The 17,040-nt window shown below is 41.9% G+C and overlaps 1 protein-coding gene and 2 pseudogenes across 2 annotated transcripts in view; 1 reads left to right on the forward strand and 2 right to left on the reverse strand.

Annotated features, from left to right (window-relative positions):
• The window catches only part of RAD54L2 (RAD54 like 2), a 111,346-nt gene that overhangs the window by 74,395 nt on the left and 19,911 nt on the right, over positions 1 to 17,040 (forward strand). For both annotated transcript variants that reach the window (XM_047096191.1, XM_047096192.1), the window contains 7 exons: positions 8,933 to 9,134; positions 10,126 to 10,265; positions 11,045 to 11,161; positions 11,483 to 11,709; positions 13,965 to 14,147; positions 14,273 to 14,406; positions 15,614 to 15,810. In XM_047096191.1, coding sequence (XP_046952147.1) covers positions 8,933 to 9,134; positions 10,126 to 10,265; positions 11,045 to 11,161; positions 11,483 to 11,709; positions 13,965 to 14,147; positions 14,273 to 14,406; positions 15,614 to 15,810 — 1,200 coding nt within the window. The remainder of the gene's footprint in view (positions 1 to 8,932; positions 9,135 to 10,125; positions 10,266 to 11,044; positions 11,162 to 11,482; positions 11,710 to 13,964; positions 14,148 to 14,272; positions 14,407 to 15,613; positions 15,811 to 17,040) is intronic.
• Positions 2,798 to 3,007, reverse strand: LOC124524127 (SNRPN upstream reading frame protein-like; annotated as a pseudogene).
• Positions 12,869 to 13,228, reverse strand: LOC124524992 (NHP2-like protein 1; annotated as a pseudogene).

The raw sequence follows: 17,040 nt of genomic DNA on the forward strand, positions 1-17,040 counted from the left end.
TCATGTCTTTTGCCCATTTCTTCACTGGATTATTTGTTATTTGGGTGTTGAGTTGGATAAGTTCTTTATAGATTTTGGATACTAGCCCTTTGTCCGATATGTCACTTGCAAATATCTTTTCCCATTCTGTCGGTTGCCTTTTAGTTTTGCTGATTGTTTCCTTCACTGTGCAGAAGCTTTTTCTTTTGATGAGGTCCCAATAGTTCATTTTTGCTTTTGTTTCCCTTGCCTCCAGAGATGTGTTGAGTAAGAAGTTGCTGCGGCCAAGATCAAAGAGGTTTTTGCCTGCTTTTTCCTGGATCATCATGGATTTTCATGGCTTCCTGTCTTACTTTTAGGTCTTTCATCCATTTTGAGTTTATTTTTGTGTATGGTGTAAGAAAGTTGTCCAGGTTCATTTTTCTGCATGTCACTGTCCAGTTTTCCCAGCAGCACTTGCTGAAGAGACTGTCTTTATTCCACTGGATATTCTTTCCTGCTTTGTCGAAGATTAGTTGACCATACATTTGTGGGTCCATTTCTGGGTTCTCTATTCTGTTCCGTTGATCTGAGTGTCTTTTTTTGTGCCATCATTGTGCATTCTTGCCAATAGTGCACAAGGTTCTCCACATCCTTGCTAATACTTTTATTTATTTTGTTTTGACAGTAGCCACCCTAAATGGGTGTACAGTGATAAGTTATGGTAGTGTCGATTTACATTTCCCTAATGATTAGTGATTTTAAGCATCTTTTATTAATTGGCCATTTGTGTGTCTTTGGAGAAATATCTATCTTTTGCCATTTTTGTATCAGTTTTTTGTTACATTTTAGGAGTTCTCTATATATTCTGGATATTAATCCCAGATCAGATACATGGTTTGCAAATATTTACTCTCATTCCATGGGTTGTCTTTTCATTCTGTTGATAGTGTCTTTTCATGCACAAAAATTTTTAAGTTTTCATGAAGTCCTGTTTGTATTTTTTTTTCTTTTATTGCCTGTGCTTTTGGTTTCATATCCAAGAAATCATTGCCAAACCCAGTGTCATGAAGTTTTTTCCCTATGTTTCCTTCTAAGTTTTATAGTTTAAGGTTTTACATTTAGGTCTTTGATCTATTTTGAGTTAATTTTTGTATATGGTATAAGTTAAGGATCTAGTTTCATTCTTCAGCATGTGGATATTTGGTTTTCCCCACACCACTCGCTGAAGACTGTCCTTTTCCTATGAATGGTATTGGCACTCTTGTTGTAAATGCTTTGATCATGTACGTGAGGGCTTATTTCTGTGCTGTTCATCTTATTTCATTGGTTTCTATATCTGTCTTTATGCCAGTTCCACACTGTTTTGATTACTGTAGCTTTATATTAAGTTTTGAAATCAGGAAGTGTGTATTCTCCTTTGTTCTTTTTCAAAATTGTTTTTGCCTATTTTTGTAAGCAAAATTTTACTGGAACATAGCTACACTTGTTCACTTCTATGTTTATGTATGGCTGCTTTTGAGCTACTCTGGTAATGCTGGCTCATTACAACAGAGACTGTATGACCCACACAACCTAAAGTATATACTATCAAGACTTTTTATAGGCAATGTTTGCCAATATCTAAATATTTAAAGTCTTTGCCACTACAAATACAAATAAAAACTAAGAAACAGCCTGAATGAAAAACCTTCTGTGATATACTGATAGCCTGCCATTAAAATGACAAGCATGTGGAGTGTGTCAAAGAAATATTTATATGTATGTAACAAGTGACCGAAGGAGAACATAAAATGATGTGTATTCATTGGTTATCAGTATGGAATATGCAAATGTATATTAACAAACATGGAAAAATTGAGATCTAAATAGTTTAGAGATTAGTGCTTGTTACATTTTATCTTCCATTAAGACTTCTAAAACAGTTGTGAAGTTTTTATTTTGGAAAATCTCAAACGAAATAAAAAAAGAGAGACAATAGTAAAATGAACCCTGTATTCCCAGTATTCTCTGCCATAGTTGTGAATACAAGGTTAGTGTTGTTTCATCTGTTCCCCCCAACCTTGGATTACTTCCAAGTAGATCTTTTTTTTTTTTTAAGACCTTACCAGCAACTTTTTTTTTAAATGTTTTTATTTTATTATTTTTGAGAGGGAGAGAGACAGAGAGTGGGTGAGGGACAGAGAGAGAGGGAGACACAGAATCTGAAGCAGGCTCCAAGCTCTGAGCTGTCAGCACAGAGCCTGACGCAGGGCTCAAACCCATGAACTGTGACCTGAGCTGAAGTTGGAAGCTTAACTGACTGAGCCTCCCAGCTGCCCCTGGAAGTAGATCCTTAATGTTGTGACATTTTATCTGTAAACTTCAAAGTATATTTACTTTGTCTTCTAACATATAAAGTCCTAGAAACAGAAACACAATACCATTATCAAACCTAAATATTTTAAATAAACAATTCCTTGTATCATAAAATATCCAGATAATCTCTGATTATCTTTTAAAAATTATTTTTACTGTTAATTCCACATTTCTACATTTAGTTCATTTGTCTTTTAAATTTCTTTAATCTGAGCTTTCCCTACTTCTTTTTCATTTTCTTTTTTTCCTTGCATCTTATTTTCAGAAGAAAAGGATTCACTTGTCACTGTAGTTTTATGCATTTCTAGATTTTGCTGATTGCATCCTTGTGGTCTTGCTTAACAAATTTAACATAGTTCTTTTGTTTTCTAAAAATCGTGGATGTTATCCTTATTACATTGTCAGCTGATTCAAATACATCAATACATTGTCAGCTGGTTTTTTGCTTGGAAATCAGCTACCTGGATGTTGTAATACTGCTTTAACCACCTCTTGGTGTCTCATCTAAGAATGCCTCAGTTCACCTGGAAATCCACCACAGGTACTGGCTGCTGCTGAAATCACTTCGGGTACAGATGACAATCTTGGTTGCTCAGTGAGGCTGTCCTTCTGCATTTGACTTGGACTTCTACTCTGGTACGTGCTGTCCTGTAATCTTTCTCAGGTGTTAGCGGTCCCTGGCCCGCTCCATCACACCGCTGGTTCTCCTCAGGACAGTGTCAGGCCTCTCCAGTGGCCACTCCACTCTGCCAACATAGTTCTTTTTCCCTGTGGTTTTGCAAACTGGGAGTGAGATCTCAAGGTGTGTTGAGATTCAAGTAATGTTTTGACACATATATGTAACAGTTGCAGTGTATACATCCTATCACATTACATCAAGAGGAATATGGTAAGGCTTAGAATTCACTGATCTTTGTTTATACAGATGGGATTGAGAAGAAGAGATGGAACATCTGGAGAAAGGGCCCTGGAAGTGTTTGTACCTTATACCCCCAATGAGTGAAAAAGAGATTTTTCTTTCAAAGCTCCTCATTTGCCTAGTCATATTTGTCATGGTGGTGTTCATAACTCATTCCTGAGAAGCTTATGTAACTGTTCATTGGTGTTTATATAACTCTGGTGATTGCTGCTCACAGCTGGCTCACGTGAAGGAGAAAGTTCAGGGGTATTTGTGACCAGACCTGATTCTGTGATTCTGAATTTGGGTCGTAATAGTCAATGACTTTTAAACCACATGTCTCTTTACCTCCTTGTTTAACCATTTCTCTTTTTCCTCAATGACTTTTGGTGGAGTATATCCCAGAATTTTAGGGAGGGCTATTTTTTGAAAGTTAATTATTTTGATTAGGTTGTAAATTTACAAGGTCCAATATTCAGAAGATACAAAAGAGCATGCAGTGAAAAGTTACATTCTAACTTAGAGGAAAATTAATTATAGAAATTTTGAAATAATAGTTTATTATTAAGAACAGTTTAAGATGTGGTATATATTGTGATACTACATAAAAACCAGAAACTTCATAATGAGCATCATGAAGCAGCAGTGAAGCACTTATAAAACATTGACTTACATGACAGCAGACTTTTTAAGTATTAATACATCTGTAAATTAAAGCTCTTTAACAAACAAACAGTAGTTGTTGAACCCAGAAGCTGAAGATTACTGATAAGGAGCTGGTTTAGACCTGTATCCTCTAAGAATACAGTGGAAACCTGTGTCTGAATTAAGTGTGCATGAGAATTGTATATACTATAATCATTTTATTTTTATATTTTTTAAATGCTTATTTATTTTGAGAAAGAGAGAGAGTGTGAGCAGGGGAGGGGCTGAGAGAGGGAGAGACTGAATCCCAAGCAGACTGCGCGCGCTGTCAGTGCACAGCCCGATGCAGGACTTGATCTCATGAACTGTGAGATTATGACCCGAGCCGAAATCAAGAGTCGAATGCTCAACTGACTGAGCCACCCAGGAACACCTACTGTGATCATTTTAAAATTGCTGCTGTACTTAGCCACGTTCGATCCTGGGTCAGATAGGAATTCATAGCTAGGCCTCACAAGTTGGAATGTTTGATTGTGAATTTGTCTGTGATACTGAAAGGTTATCAGATTCTGTTCCTCCTTCCAGAAACAGCCCATTCTGCAAGGCAGAAACCAGAAGAAAGAAATATAACAGTTGGCAACAAATTCCCACTCCTGGATAGATCAAGTTCAGACCCTTTGGCTTGACATTCAAGGCCTGCCCTGTATACTTTGACTCTGTCCTGTCTGCCTACTCTCTAACCTTGCTTCAAATGTTCCTCCAAGTGGTTACTCAATAAATTTGCTTGTGAAATAGAAACTAAAGGGCTTAAAGCCAGGAGAACATCAAATTTCATTATCAGAACCAGGTCAGAGAACCAAAGCACTAAGTTGAAGTGTACCAACCCAGCCTCAAGTGTAACTATGTAGGGCAAGCTGTAGTGTTGGTGGAAGTAGCTATTTAGCAATAGTTATCCCCTCTTAGGGACTCTGCTGTCCAGCCATCTGTTCCTTTGGGAGGAGGAATATTATGGCTTCCCTTTTAGTAGGGAAGAATTCAGGGCTGTGAGTTAGGAAGAAGGTGACAGTAATATTATGTGACAATGCCAAGAGAGTATTAGCTCTTTGGCGGCGGGGGGGGGGGGGGGCTGAAGGAATGATAGTTCTTAAAGAAAACAGAATTGCTGAGCTTTCCTCTTGTAGTGCTTCAGGTGGAAATAGGAGAGGACTATTTGAGGGGAGGGTAGTGGATTTGGGAGGGCAGCCAGTCGGACTTGCATCTCCTTCAGAGCTTCTCTTTTAGTTCTCATGTCTGGGTGGAGACAAAGCAGTAGCACCTTACTTTCTCAGTAGGTGGAAGATGTCCATAAGCCAGGGCTCATGTTGCATTCCCAATGCTTCTTGCCACCCTGGACTCTGTCTTTGGGAGACCTTTTGTAAAAGGCCTGCTGTGGATCCTGTGGTAACAGAGAACTGTGATGTTTTAACCTCTTGCTCATGTTAATAGTATTGCAGTGCCCCATCATGAACATTCCTTGTCTGGTGCCTCCCTTGGCCATTTCTCCTTTGTCTTCAAAAAGCAAAGGTTATCTGCTTTAAACCCTCATGGTCTCTCAGTGTGAGGGCCAAAGAAGATGCTTCCACTGCTGCTGCAGGGGAGTGAATCACTCTGGGTATTCACATGGGACTGTGTGTGCATGTGTGCACACATGTCCACATCCACTACCCATTTCTATCCCCAACTTTTACAGTGGCCACATCAACTTCCCCTCCTCAGCCAAACAACTGGCGGGAGAATGTAGACAAGGCCTTGGAGGTAGTCCTCCCTGGGACAGGGACTGACTTCTGTGCCAGCATCCAGGAAGGATCTGGGTCTACATCTTAGTCTGCCTTGGGCAAAGAGCTCCTGGGGAGAGACAGGGAAATGGTTATTGGGTTGGAAGGCCCCTCCTGCTGTTGTTTTGCTTAATTCATTTTAGCCAGTATTGAACTACATGTATTTTTCCAACTATTCCACCTTATTTTAAGTCTCTATTCCTGGGGCTCCTGGGTGGTTCAGTCAGTTGAGTATACGTTCAGGTCATGATCTCACAGTATGTGAGTTTGAGCCCCACATTGGTTCTGCACTGACAGTGTGGAGCCTGCTTGGGATTCTCTCTCTCCTACTCTATGCCCCTTCCCCACTTGTTCTCTCTCTCTCTGAAAATAAAAATAAATAAAAAAGGATAATTGTAAAGTCTCTTCCTTTTGCTTATGCTCCTATATCTGCCTAGAATGTTCTTTCTTTTCTTTTACTGTCCGTTACCTACTTATTGTATTAGGTTAAACCCAGGTTTCACCTTTCCTAAGGAAGTACTCCACCCTCCATGACTGGATTGGGTGTCTTTTCCCAAAGTGTTGTTGCTATTAGGCACTCACCACATATGTTTCCCCATGTGGACCATTCTATTGTGCCTTGGCACAGGGCCTGGTACTCAAATGTTCATATGTGTGTTAGGCTAAACTAAAAGACAGAGGGGGCAGGAGAAGCAGCAGTGCCTAGTTTGTGGCAGTCTCATGTGGAGAGATTTGGAATGAAGATGTGTACAGTCTCATGTGGCAGGTGTGTGTGTGTGCATGTGTATTTGTAAGAAACACTCATTTTGTGAGAAAAAAATGCAGTTTGTATCATTTCTGCTTCTCCTTTTGCTTTCTTATTTTTGATTTTTGATTAGGATATATAAAGTTTCAGTTTTCCAAACAAATAAACACTGCTACCCAGAATGGCTGAATAAGCCCCATAGCTTTGCTGCTAGACTGTTCAATGTGATTGGGAGTATGGAGTTCCATGGAATTTGGCAGACCTGGGTTTAAAGAAGAGTATTTTCCCTGAGAGAGCTGGTGGCATCCCCATTTTATAAATGTGGGAACCATGGCTCAGAGAAGTTGAACCCATGAACATAGAACTACCAAGTGGCAGAGCCCAGATTCAACTAGTACCACCTAGGGAGTAGCCCAGAGAGAAAGAGAAAACCACCATTAGAACATCATAATAATAATTACTCCAGGTAAGATCCACTGATGAATGTTAAAATTAGTGGGTAAATTTTAAGAAACAGAATATTTGCATCCTCAAGGCCTCAGAGTCCCCTACCACTCTAAATATTTATTTGCATATAGTTTTAACATATGTCCAGAAATTCTTTGATGCCCCTCTTTCCAGGAAATTGAGCTTAATTCATTTCCCATTGAATGTGAGCTGGGCTTAGTGATTTGCTTCTTTTATTATTTTTCTTTTTTTTCATGTTTATTTTTGAGAGAGAAAAGGTGCAAGTAGGGGGAGGGACAGAGAGAGAGGGAGACACAGAATTCAAAGCAGGCTCCAGGCTCTGAGCTGTTAACACAGAGCCCAACACAGGGCTCGAACTCACAAACCATGAGATCATGACCTAAGCCAAAATCGGATGCTTAACCAACTGAGCCACCCAGGCGCCCTGTGATTTGCTTCTAATGAATAAAATATGGAAAGGTAAAAATAGTAATTTTACAGTGGAGAAATCTGGCAGATACCACTTTAAACAAGTGATCAAGGCTAATGTCACCAGTAATAAGTCATGTTGATATCATGTACCCTGATAAGATGTGATGAGAAGGGCACTTTATCTCTATGGTATTCTCCACTCCCCCCACCCCAACCATAACTTCAGTCTAATCATGAAAATACATCAGATGCTCAGATTAGGGGACAGTCCACAAAACACCTGGCCAGTACTTTTTAAAAAATTGTTGAGGTCATGAAAGACAAGAATACACTGAGAAACTGCCACAGTTGAGAGAGACTGAGACATGACAGGTAATGCAATATGATATTCTGGATGGGATCCTATAATAGAAAAAGGACATTAGTGAACAACTGGTGAAATCCAAATAAAATTTAAAGTTCAGTTAAAAGCAAACAAAAATCATCCCACCAAACCCCCAAACTTCCTGAGTCCTTCCTGCCTGAAAGCCAAGTGGCATTGACTAGTGCACCTCAGTTACAGCATTTATGTTCTAGTTTTAAATTCCTCTTACCTTTGGGAAAGACCTTTTGGTTGTGTAGTGCTTGTATCTGGGAGACTCTGGTGGATTTGGGGACAGGCTTATGGTCTGTATGACTGTCAAAGCCTGCCCATCCAGTAATCAGAATGCTGCTCAGCAGATTGAGGAAGAGGGGTGTGCATACGGACCCTCCTACCCCACCCCAGTCCTTGCGGGTGTTTGATGCCACAAATGACATTCCCTCTGCCAGGAATTTCATCCCCTTTCCGCCTCCTCAGGGCAATACCTTTAGATATTCTGCTCACCTTTCAAGGCTTCACTCACATTTTACCTTCCATATTTCTTGTGCGATAATACCACAAAGTAGTGTCTTTCATATTCCTGTGACCCTAAGGCAATTATTCTTGGTTTAGCTAATTACCTCTGGTTAGAAAAATGATGTCTTAAAATTTTAAGTTCTCTAGGTCAGTTAGCCTGTCCTTCCTGTGGTATTTAGCATACCTTGCCTTATTATGTCTAGAAAACAAACTCCTTGAAAGGAAGGAGTCTTATAAATATCCCTTGAAGCATCTTGGACAGTGTTTTCCATGTTGTAGGTCCTCATTGAATGGTCAATGAATTAAATGAGTGAACACTTTAAGACAGTGAAAGGAGGAATATTCCTCTTGTTGGCAGATGAGACTTGCTTAGTGTCACACAGGTGAGTGTGAGCTGTTTTCGGAACCTACTGTCACTTTCAGAGCATTCTGTGGCCATGAAACTTTCTTACTCTGATCATAGTGGTAAATTATAGCAAGTGTGAGGGCTATCATTTGTTGTGAGCCTACTCTAGAGCAGGCTTGGTTCTAGACACACACACTATTTAGTCCTCACAACAGCTCTGAAATGTAGGCATCACTATTCCCATTTTATAGATAAATCCATTGAGATTCAGAGAGATGTAAGTCACTTGCCTTAGATCACCAACTAATAAGATGCTGAGTTGAGGTTTGAACCTAGGTGTGCCTGGCATCAAAACCTGTTTTTCTCCCAGTAAATGTCAGTCCCTGGCACCTCTCTCCCTTTGTCTTTTCAGACCCATCCCTGGAAGACATGTGTGGCACTGAGTGTGCCCAACTGGAGGAAGATGGGCAGCGGCCACCGCGGTGCACTTCAACTACCTCATCTCAGTCTGAGCCTTCAGAGCAGCTTAGGCGCCACCAAGGCAAGAGCCTCACCTCCGAGGACCCCAAAAAGAAGAGAGCTCAGAAGCCCTCCCACATGAGGAGAAATATACGGTGAGCTGTGCTGAGGGTAAGAGGAGGAGGGAAGGAATAGAGAGAGATATTACCTTCATTTGAAGGCTGTCAGTAGCAGGACTGGTTTGAGCAGGAGGGTCCCCTTTCCAAAAAAGAAAAGTATAAGCTGTGTGCCCCAATTAATAGTGGAGATGCAGCTTAGGACCACCCCCAGGCTGTCTGAGGTTGTGGGGCAGACACGGATGGTGCTCAAGCTGTACTGGGGAGTATTCCACTCTCTGGAGGTCCTGGGAGACAGCCCAGGGATGATAGGGTGCTCTGGTTGGACTGTTTTTTTCCTTTATTTTTCCCTTACGTTTCAAAACAGGGGAAGATAAAGGAAAAGAAGTTGGGTTCTCATTTTCTTGGCGCTCAACTTCAATTGACAAGGGCCTGTCTGGACCAAAGAAGGCTTCTTCCTTGAGCTAAGAGAATGGCAGATGTGAACTTCCTTCACTGTCTAAGTCCCCTACAGTCCTTCCATCACATAACCATTTTGCTATCGAAAGGAGATAAATGATATCCTATTCTCCTACTCTCATTTTTTTTAACATAATGATAGCTTGAAAGTATTATTCAAAGTTTACGAAATGAGGATGTGGGATAAATAAGGATCTATAATTCTACCCTCCTATATAACAACTCTATATTTTAATACTGCTTTTCAACTTCATGAATCATGTATTACTCTTTTACTTTTGATCTGTTATGTGCAAAGATGAGTTTTCAGGAGCATCTCTCAGGAAGTTAAATAATATGGAAAAATGTTAGCCCACAATCACCTGAACCTTGAAGTTCACCCCCCGCCCCACTCCATTGTTTTTTTTTTTTTTTTTTGCCTCTCCTGTTGCATGGGTGTGTGGGACTGACATGGCTTCTCCTCCTCTTGCCTCAGCTCTCTGAGCTCAGCAATGAGCTCTTTAGCTTGTCATTACATTGTCCAAATTTCCAGTGAACCAACCCAAGTGCTCACTCTTATTGTAATGTTTAGAAAGCTGCTCCGGGAGGATCAGTTGGAGCCCGTTACCAAAGCAGCACAACAGGAAGAGTTGGAAAGAAGGAAACGCCTGGAGCAGCAGAGGAAGGATTACGCAGCCCCCATTCCTACTGTTCCCCTGGAGTTCCTTCCTGGTAAGCAGCAGAGTTGGTGGGAAAGACCCTGCCTGAAGTATAAGGAGAAGAGGCCTTTGGCACACACAATGGTTAAGGGCAGATCTGAAATAAGATCGTGGCCTCTCAGGAATCATTTTGAGTCATTCGGTTTCTTAGGAGCAGATGATCAGAAATATCTTACTGAAAAAGTTAAGATGGGGAGACCTGGGTGGCTCAGTCAGTTAAGTGTCTGACTCTCGATTTAGCTCAGGTCATGATATCATAGTTTGTTGGTTCAAGCCCCACCGTCTCCCACTCTCTCTGCCCCTCCCCTGCTCACGATCTCTCTCTCTCTCTCTCTCTCTCTCTGAAAAATAAACATTAAAAAATTTTTTTAAATAAGATGAAAAGTTAAGATGGTTAAACGTGTACCCCTCATGGGGACTCGGCTAGCTCAGTGGGTAGAGCATGCGACTCTTGGTAGCAGGGTCATGAGTTCGAGCCCCACATTGGACCTCGTTAAAAAATAATTATTATTATATTTTTATTTATATATATTACATATCTTATGTATTATATTTATATTTTATACATAATTTATATATTTTAGTAATATATACTTAATAACCAGGAGATAAGAACCAGTAAAGACAAGGGAAGTTAGAAAGGGAACTGAGGTGTTTGAGATACCCTCAACTTCTCTCCTCAGGGGATTGTCCCCTTGAGAGTGACAAAGGTAAAGGGCTGATGAATCATTTGGGGAAATAAGTTTACACTAAAGGTGGTTTTGGCATTCCCTTCCATCTTTTTTTCCCTAGAGGAAATTGTCTTAAGAGCAAGCGATGGTCCCCAACTGCCTCCTCGGGTCCTGTCCCAGGAAGTCATTTGTTTGGACAGCAGCAGTGGCAGTGAGGATGAAAAAAGCAGTCGAGATGGTAAGGTCGAGCCAGAGGTGTCTCTGCTTCCTTCTGACTCAGTGTTCACCCTGATTGATTGGCTGTACATCTGAATAGAAATCAGTCCTTCCCCATTTATTTTGGGGTCTGACTGTGACAAATATCCCTGAGTCTCCTTGTAAATGTAAGGTTTTCCCTTGTCTTAACTTGAAGCCATAAGAGAGAAATAGTAAAACTCAAAATTTTATAAGTGATGACAAGTTCTAACTTTGTTCCCATGCTGTAAGCTTTGATAATGGGCAGTAAATTATCTCTGCTCCCTGGGTTTTGGTTTTTGTTTTGTTTTGTTGGCTATCTCAGAAGTGATTGAACTGAGCTCTGGAGAGGAAGATACCCTGCATATTGTGGACAGCAGCGAATCTGTCAGTGAGGAAGATGAGGAAGAGGAGAAGGGTGGTACCCACGTGAATGATGTCTTAAACCAGCGTGATGCTCTGGGGCGGGTCCTTGTCAATCTGAACCACCCTCCGGAGGAGGAGAATGTCTTCCTGGCCCCACAGTTGGCACGGGCAGTGAAACCTCATCAGGTACAGCAAATCTTGATTCTTTTCTTTGTTTCCTTTCAGCTTCTTTGCTGAGGACATTACCTGCTGGTGGTTGTCAGCATCAGAGCCTGTGAAGTACTTGTTTGGTACCACGAGCAGTTATTAGAAAGCCCTGATCCTTCCTCCTGGCACTTGATGCTTCAGGATTTTTTTTTTAATTGGAATATGAATGTATTTTTTTATTAGGATGCTCACAAGAATGGCACACTAGTACTGTCTTTCTGATGTGATGAAGAATACATACATCTGACCCACACTGTGGCAGGGGTAAGGGCTCTCAGAGCTGGTACCAAGTATCCACTGAAGACATCTCCATTCACCAGAGAGGATGTTTCTTTGACTCCAACATCTTTACTGTAGCTTCTAGTCAGGTCTCCATGCCTTGGGCCCAGACTTCTTCATTCCAGCACAAGTTGACCCTCTTTTTTCTTGCCACTGTGAACTCCTTCAAGACCTAGGTCAACTGCCCCATGTCTAACTTGCCCAGACAGGCTCCGGAATTCTGCAACACATCTTTGGTATGCTGCTGCCCTGCCACCCTCAGGGGCATGGTTAGGAGTTGGGGAGAGGGGGAATAGCATTACATTACCAAAGCAAACGGCAGGGGTATATTAGCACATGACACTTGGACATACACCTAACAACCTCATAGGATACATGCTTTTTCCCAAGTGCTACATAATCCCCATAGAGAGCAAACACTTATGGAATGATTTTTTATACCAGGCACAAGGGACACAAAGTGAATGGTGTTTACATACATCTTGTCCTACACACAATGGGAAATTAGCACCTGAAAGCTAGAACCAGATCTCTATCCTGGCTCTTCCCTGCCTTTGAATGGTGTCACTGCTCTGTTTCTGCCTGTTCTCAGCATTTAGTTCATTTTTCAAAAGGGAGGATAAGATGGCAGAGAGAGTAAAATGGGAGATTGGACTGGGGTGGGTGATTAATATATGGGTAACAACCTGTAAAACAAAATAATACAAAAAATGCAAAATCCAGATTTAGTAGTATAATATAGGAAGAGAAGGTAGCTGGAAGTACTACATGCTAACCCAGACAATATGATACGCAACCCCGCAGGGGGACGACTCAGTGAGGAGTGGGGCAGAGGCTGCCTCTTTAGACTAAGAGCCTTTCAGTTGGACTGCTGAATGGACTAGATATGCTGCTTCATCTGTAAGCTTTCTTTGATGATGATAAAACAGGTGAAGACAAGCCTGGACACCCCACCCCATGGCCTGCTTGGAGCCCACAAATACATAAGGCACATTCTTATCCTCACATAGCAGCAGAATGTGCAGGATGATCTCCAGGGCCTCAGCATCTGCAGCCATCATGATGAACTGAGAGATGGCTCTGTTGAGGATTTTGGTGGCTTCATTAGCTCCTGAAGCTGCTTGTAGTTACATGGATGCTGAACAAGGTCCAGTAGTTTCTTGGTGAGGTGGGTGTCTGCAAGGTGATAGGCCTTTGGATTTACATCAGCCCCAGTCATTTCTGTGATTCCATGGTCTTGCCACCCCTCTGGGAGTGCAGCCAATGTCAGAGCAGGAGCACACACTTCAGCCAGAAAGGAGGAGTAGATGCTTCAGGATTTCTGATGAATGGGAAGGGCAAGTCTCAGGTTTGCCATATCATGTAGAGGTATCAGATCTCTTGGCTTAATACTCTTGAGCTTTCTTCTGTGAGATCTGCAAGACTGATTGAGATGCTGTCTGCAGGACAGTGCCTTGGTTAGGAAATTGATTTGACTCTGGAAGTGGTTCCAGAAGAGATGTAAGAGTCAGAAGTCTGAGGAACTTTCTGATAGGAGGGAGCAGAGTAGATTTTGTTGACCCAGAGCTGTGAACCAAAACCAGTGAGTGGAGATTCCATGAAGGCAGAGGTTGACTCAATGTAAGAACTCTTCACAATAAGAACTCCTTATGGAATGGGCTATCTTGAGGTGAGCGGCTAAGGGCTGAGTGAGAGACCCTGTCAAGAATTTGGTACTGCAGATTTTTGCCTCAGATAGGCCATTGTACCAGGTGAATGATTTTCTGTGTTTTCTCTAAGAAGACTGTCATCAGCCAATAGACCATTCAGGGTACAGGGAGACTTCTGTAGCCATCCACACCAACTGTCTGGTATAGTGTCTGCTCCTTTACTTAATTCTAATTCCAAGGTGAATAAAACCGAATCTTGGTCTTTGCCAGCTCCTTTAACTATTGCCTCTGTTTGCCCTTTATCAGATTGGTGGGATCCGGTTCCTGTATGATAATCTGGTTGAATCCCTGGAGAGGTTTAAGACCAGTAGTGGCTTTGGCTGTATCCTGGCCCATAGCATGGGTCTGGGGAAAACTTTGCAAGTGATCTCCTTCATCGATGTCCTCTTCCGCCACACGCCAGCCAAAACTGTCCTTGCCATTGTGCCGGTAAGAGTTCAGTCACCCCTCTGAAGAGCTCTGGGTTAATGCCTTTCTGGGTACTAAACAGCTTGATGAGCTCATCTATGAGCTTGTTTCTTAAAATCCTTTTTCTGGACTTGGCTTTCTGACAGGTTAATACTCTTCAGAATTGGTTGGCAGAGTTCAACATGTGGCTTCCAGCACCTGAAGCCCTTCCAGCTGACAACAAGCCTGAAGAAGTCCAGCCTCGGTTCTTTAAAGTTCACATCTTGAATGATGAGCACAAGTAAGTGGCCTACTCTCTCCTCTTCTCCCTTTCCTTTTAGACTTCTTTCCAGGATCTGGATATCAGGGCACTAACCCAGATTCCTTTTGGTTTCTTGATGTGGTAATCCCCCCTGCCCCCCACTGCCCATTCCTTGATACTCATTTTTTCTCTACCTAGCTTTTCAATAAAGTCAGAGTTAGGTAGCTTGGGAAATGTCTTATGTTCTGCTTGAAGGTGCTTTTATATCCTGAAAAATACGCATACATCATCCTATTTGCCCATGTGAATGGTAATAAAATTCAACATGGTGAAATGAAACTATCCATCTTCTAACTTTTCACCTTTTACATTTCTCTTTCTTAGGAGCCTAATCAGCAGTCTCTTTTAAGCCCCTGTTTACAGTTGACCTTTACTGGTACAACTTCCAAGTTTTGAAAAGGGTAAACTTTTGTTTTAGATTTGAATAAAATTATATTTCCATTATATACATTCAATTTGATTTCCAAAATTCTAAAGCTATTTCTTGGTCCAAGCCAGCCATCCATGCTACCCTTTCCCCTTGTTGGCATGGATAATTGAGAAGATAGACTTTCTCTTCTTCAGAGGCTGCCTTTTGTGATGTTTGGTCACATACATCAAAATGAGGAGACTGTGGGCGGCCCTCTAGGTGGTTGATCACCTGCTCTTCTTTCTTGGGTTTCAGGACTGTTAGTCCACATGCAGTTAATGAATTAGAATCAGGACTCAGTTGTTTAGGAGTGGAGAGACTGTGCTCTTAGTGTCATCTGGGCTCTGCTGCCCTTTCTGCTTTACTGCTTGTCCTTAGCTCTTTGCTCATCGGGGCCTGGGAAGGTAAAATGCAGAATATTGCCCTTGCTTTTACTATCTTGTGTTTATTATGGGAATAATTTGAAATTCTCCCTCAAATGTAGAATTGTAGTCATGCATGTACATCCAAGGGAGTCATTACTTTTGCTTGCCTTGTGCCATTGCATTTCCATTTTTCTGATGTTTAACTGTCATTGGTGACCTCCCCGTCCATCCTCAGTGCGGTTAGCATCTTTGGGATACTGGGAAGGGGGGCAGCCAGCAAGCCCTATGGTGCTGCCACTGAAGTCCTTGGCAATAAGGACTTCTGAATGTACATCAACGCAGCTCTAATTGTGAGCAATTCTTTCTGGGGAGCAGTGGAAGCAATAATTTTTTTCTCTGTTCACTCTTGCAGGACAATGGCAGCTCGTGCTAAAGTGATGGCTGATTGGGTATCAGAGGGTGGGGTACTACTGATGGGGTACGAAATGTACAGACTCCTCACCCTGAAGAAATCCTTTGCCACAGGTAGATCGAAGAAAACCAAGAAACGCTCTCACCCGGTCATCATTGATCTGGATGAGGAAGATCGACAGCAGGAGTTTCGGAGAGGTGGGTAGCCTATCCTGGGGATACTCTTAGGGGTAGTGTTTCAGGAAGAAATAGTGTCTGTGGTAGCACCAAGTCAGATGTGAAGATTATTGATGTGAGTTGTATTGTCATGAACCAGAAATCCAGGTCCCTAAGATAGGTGGGATGACCTCCACTGGCTCTCAGAAGATCAAATTCTGGGTGGGCCACTCATAGACTGGCTTAGGGAGACTCCCCTGCCCATCTGACCCTGTTTCTCTCACAGAGCAGTTAGGAAAGTGACTTTTCCTCTCATCACATCCTAGAGGTGTTCTGGGGTAGCATTAAGAAAATATTTACGAAGTATTTAAATCACTGATATGCAGAGTAATAATGGTATTGTGACTTTATAAAAGGAGAATTTATCCCAGGTTTGTGTTTTGTTTTGTTTTGTTTTGTTTTGTTTTGTTTTGTTTTAGTGAAAATCACTCCTCTCGTAGTGATAGTTCTGCTCCATCTTCTAAGGGCTTTGCCTGTTTGGGGAAGAAAGTTTTTTTTAGGTTCAGAGCCTGTTTCATTTTATAGGTCTCTCCATCTATAGATTATGTTTGTGCTAGGTTTGCTTCTGTGGTAGAGCTGGGATGAACTTGCCATTTAGCAATGACTGGCAGGTAACTCCAGAAAGATTTTGTCCTTTAGCTAGCTCCCCACCAGCCAGCCTGCAGATGGCGCAGAGACACTGGCAATGGTGAAAGTTGACTGAAGTATCTGGATGATTTCCATCAGTCTCACTTAGACCCATTAAAAAAAAAAAAAAAAAAAAAGGTTTTTTTTTTAATAAAAATGTTTATTTTTGAGAGAGACAGAAGGCGAGCAGGGGAGGGGCAGAGAGAGAAGGGGAGACACAGAATCTGAAGCAAGCTCCGGACTCTGAGCTGTCAGCACAGAGCCTGATGGAGGGCTCAAACTCACAAACGGTGAGATCATGACCTGAGCCAGAGTTGGATGCTTAACCGACTGAGCCATCTGAGTGCCTCTCACCCAGACCCATTTTTAATCCTAGGCTGGTAGTCTGTAAAGTCACACTCTCTGCCACCCAGTTGATATAAGCCCTAGGTAGGAATGCGAGGTATTTTACTTTGAGTGTAAAGGAGAAAAAGAAAAAAGATAAGGAAAGGAAAGAGGGAAAAGAGATATTTACTGCAAGAGTCAATAGTCCAGGTTAACGTGTCACACCAAATGCGCAGGAGCCTGGATGGCTGGCTCCCTTTC

This window comes from Lynx rufus, unplaced genomic scaffold (assembly GCF_022079265.1).
Source record: "Lynx rufus isolate CCGP_SWC_20201006 ecotype Redwood Valley unplaced genomic scaffold, mLynRuf1.p SCAF_4, whole genome shotgun sequence".
NCBI lineage: Eukaryota > Metazoa > Chordata > Mammalia > Carnivora > Felidae > Lynx > Lynx rufus.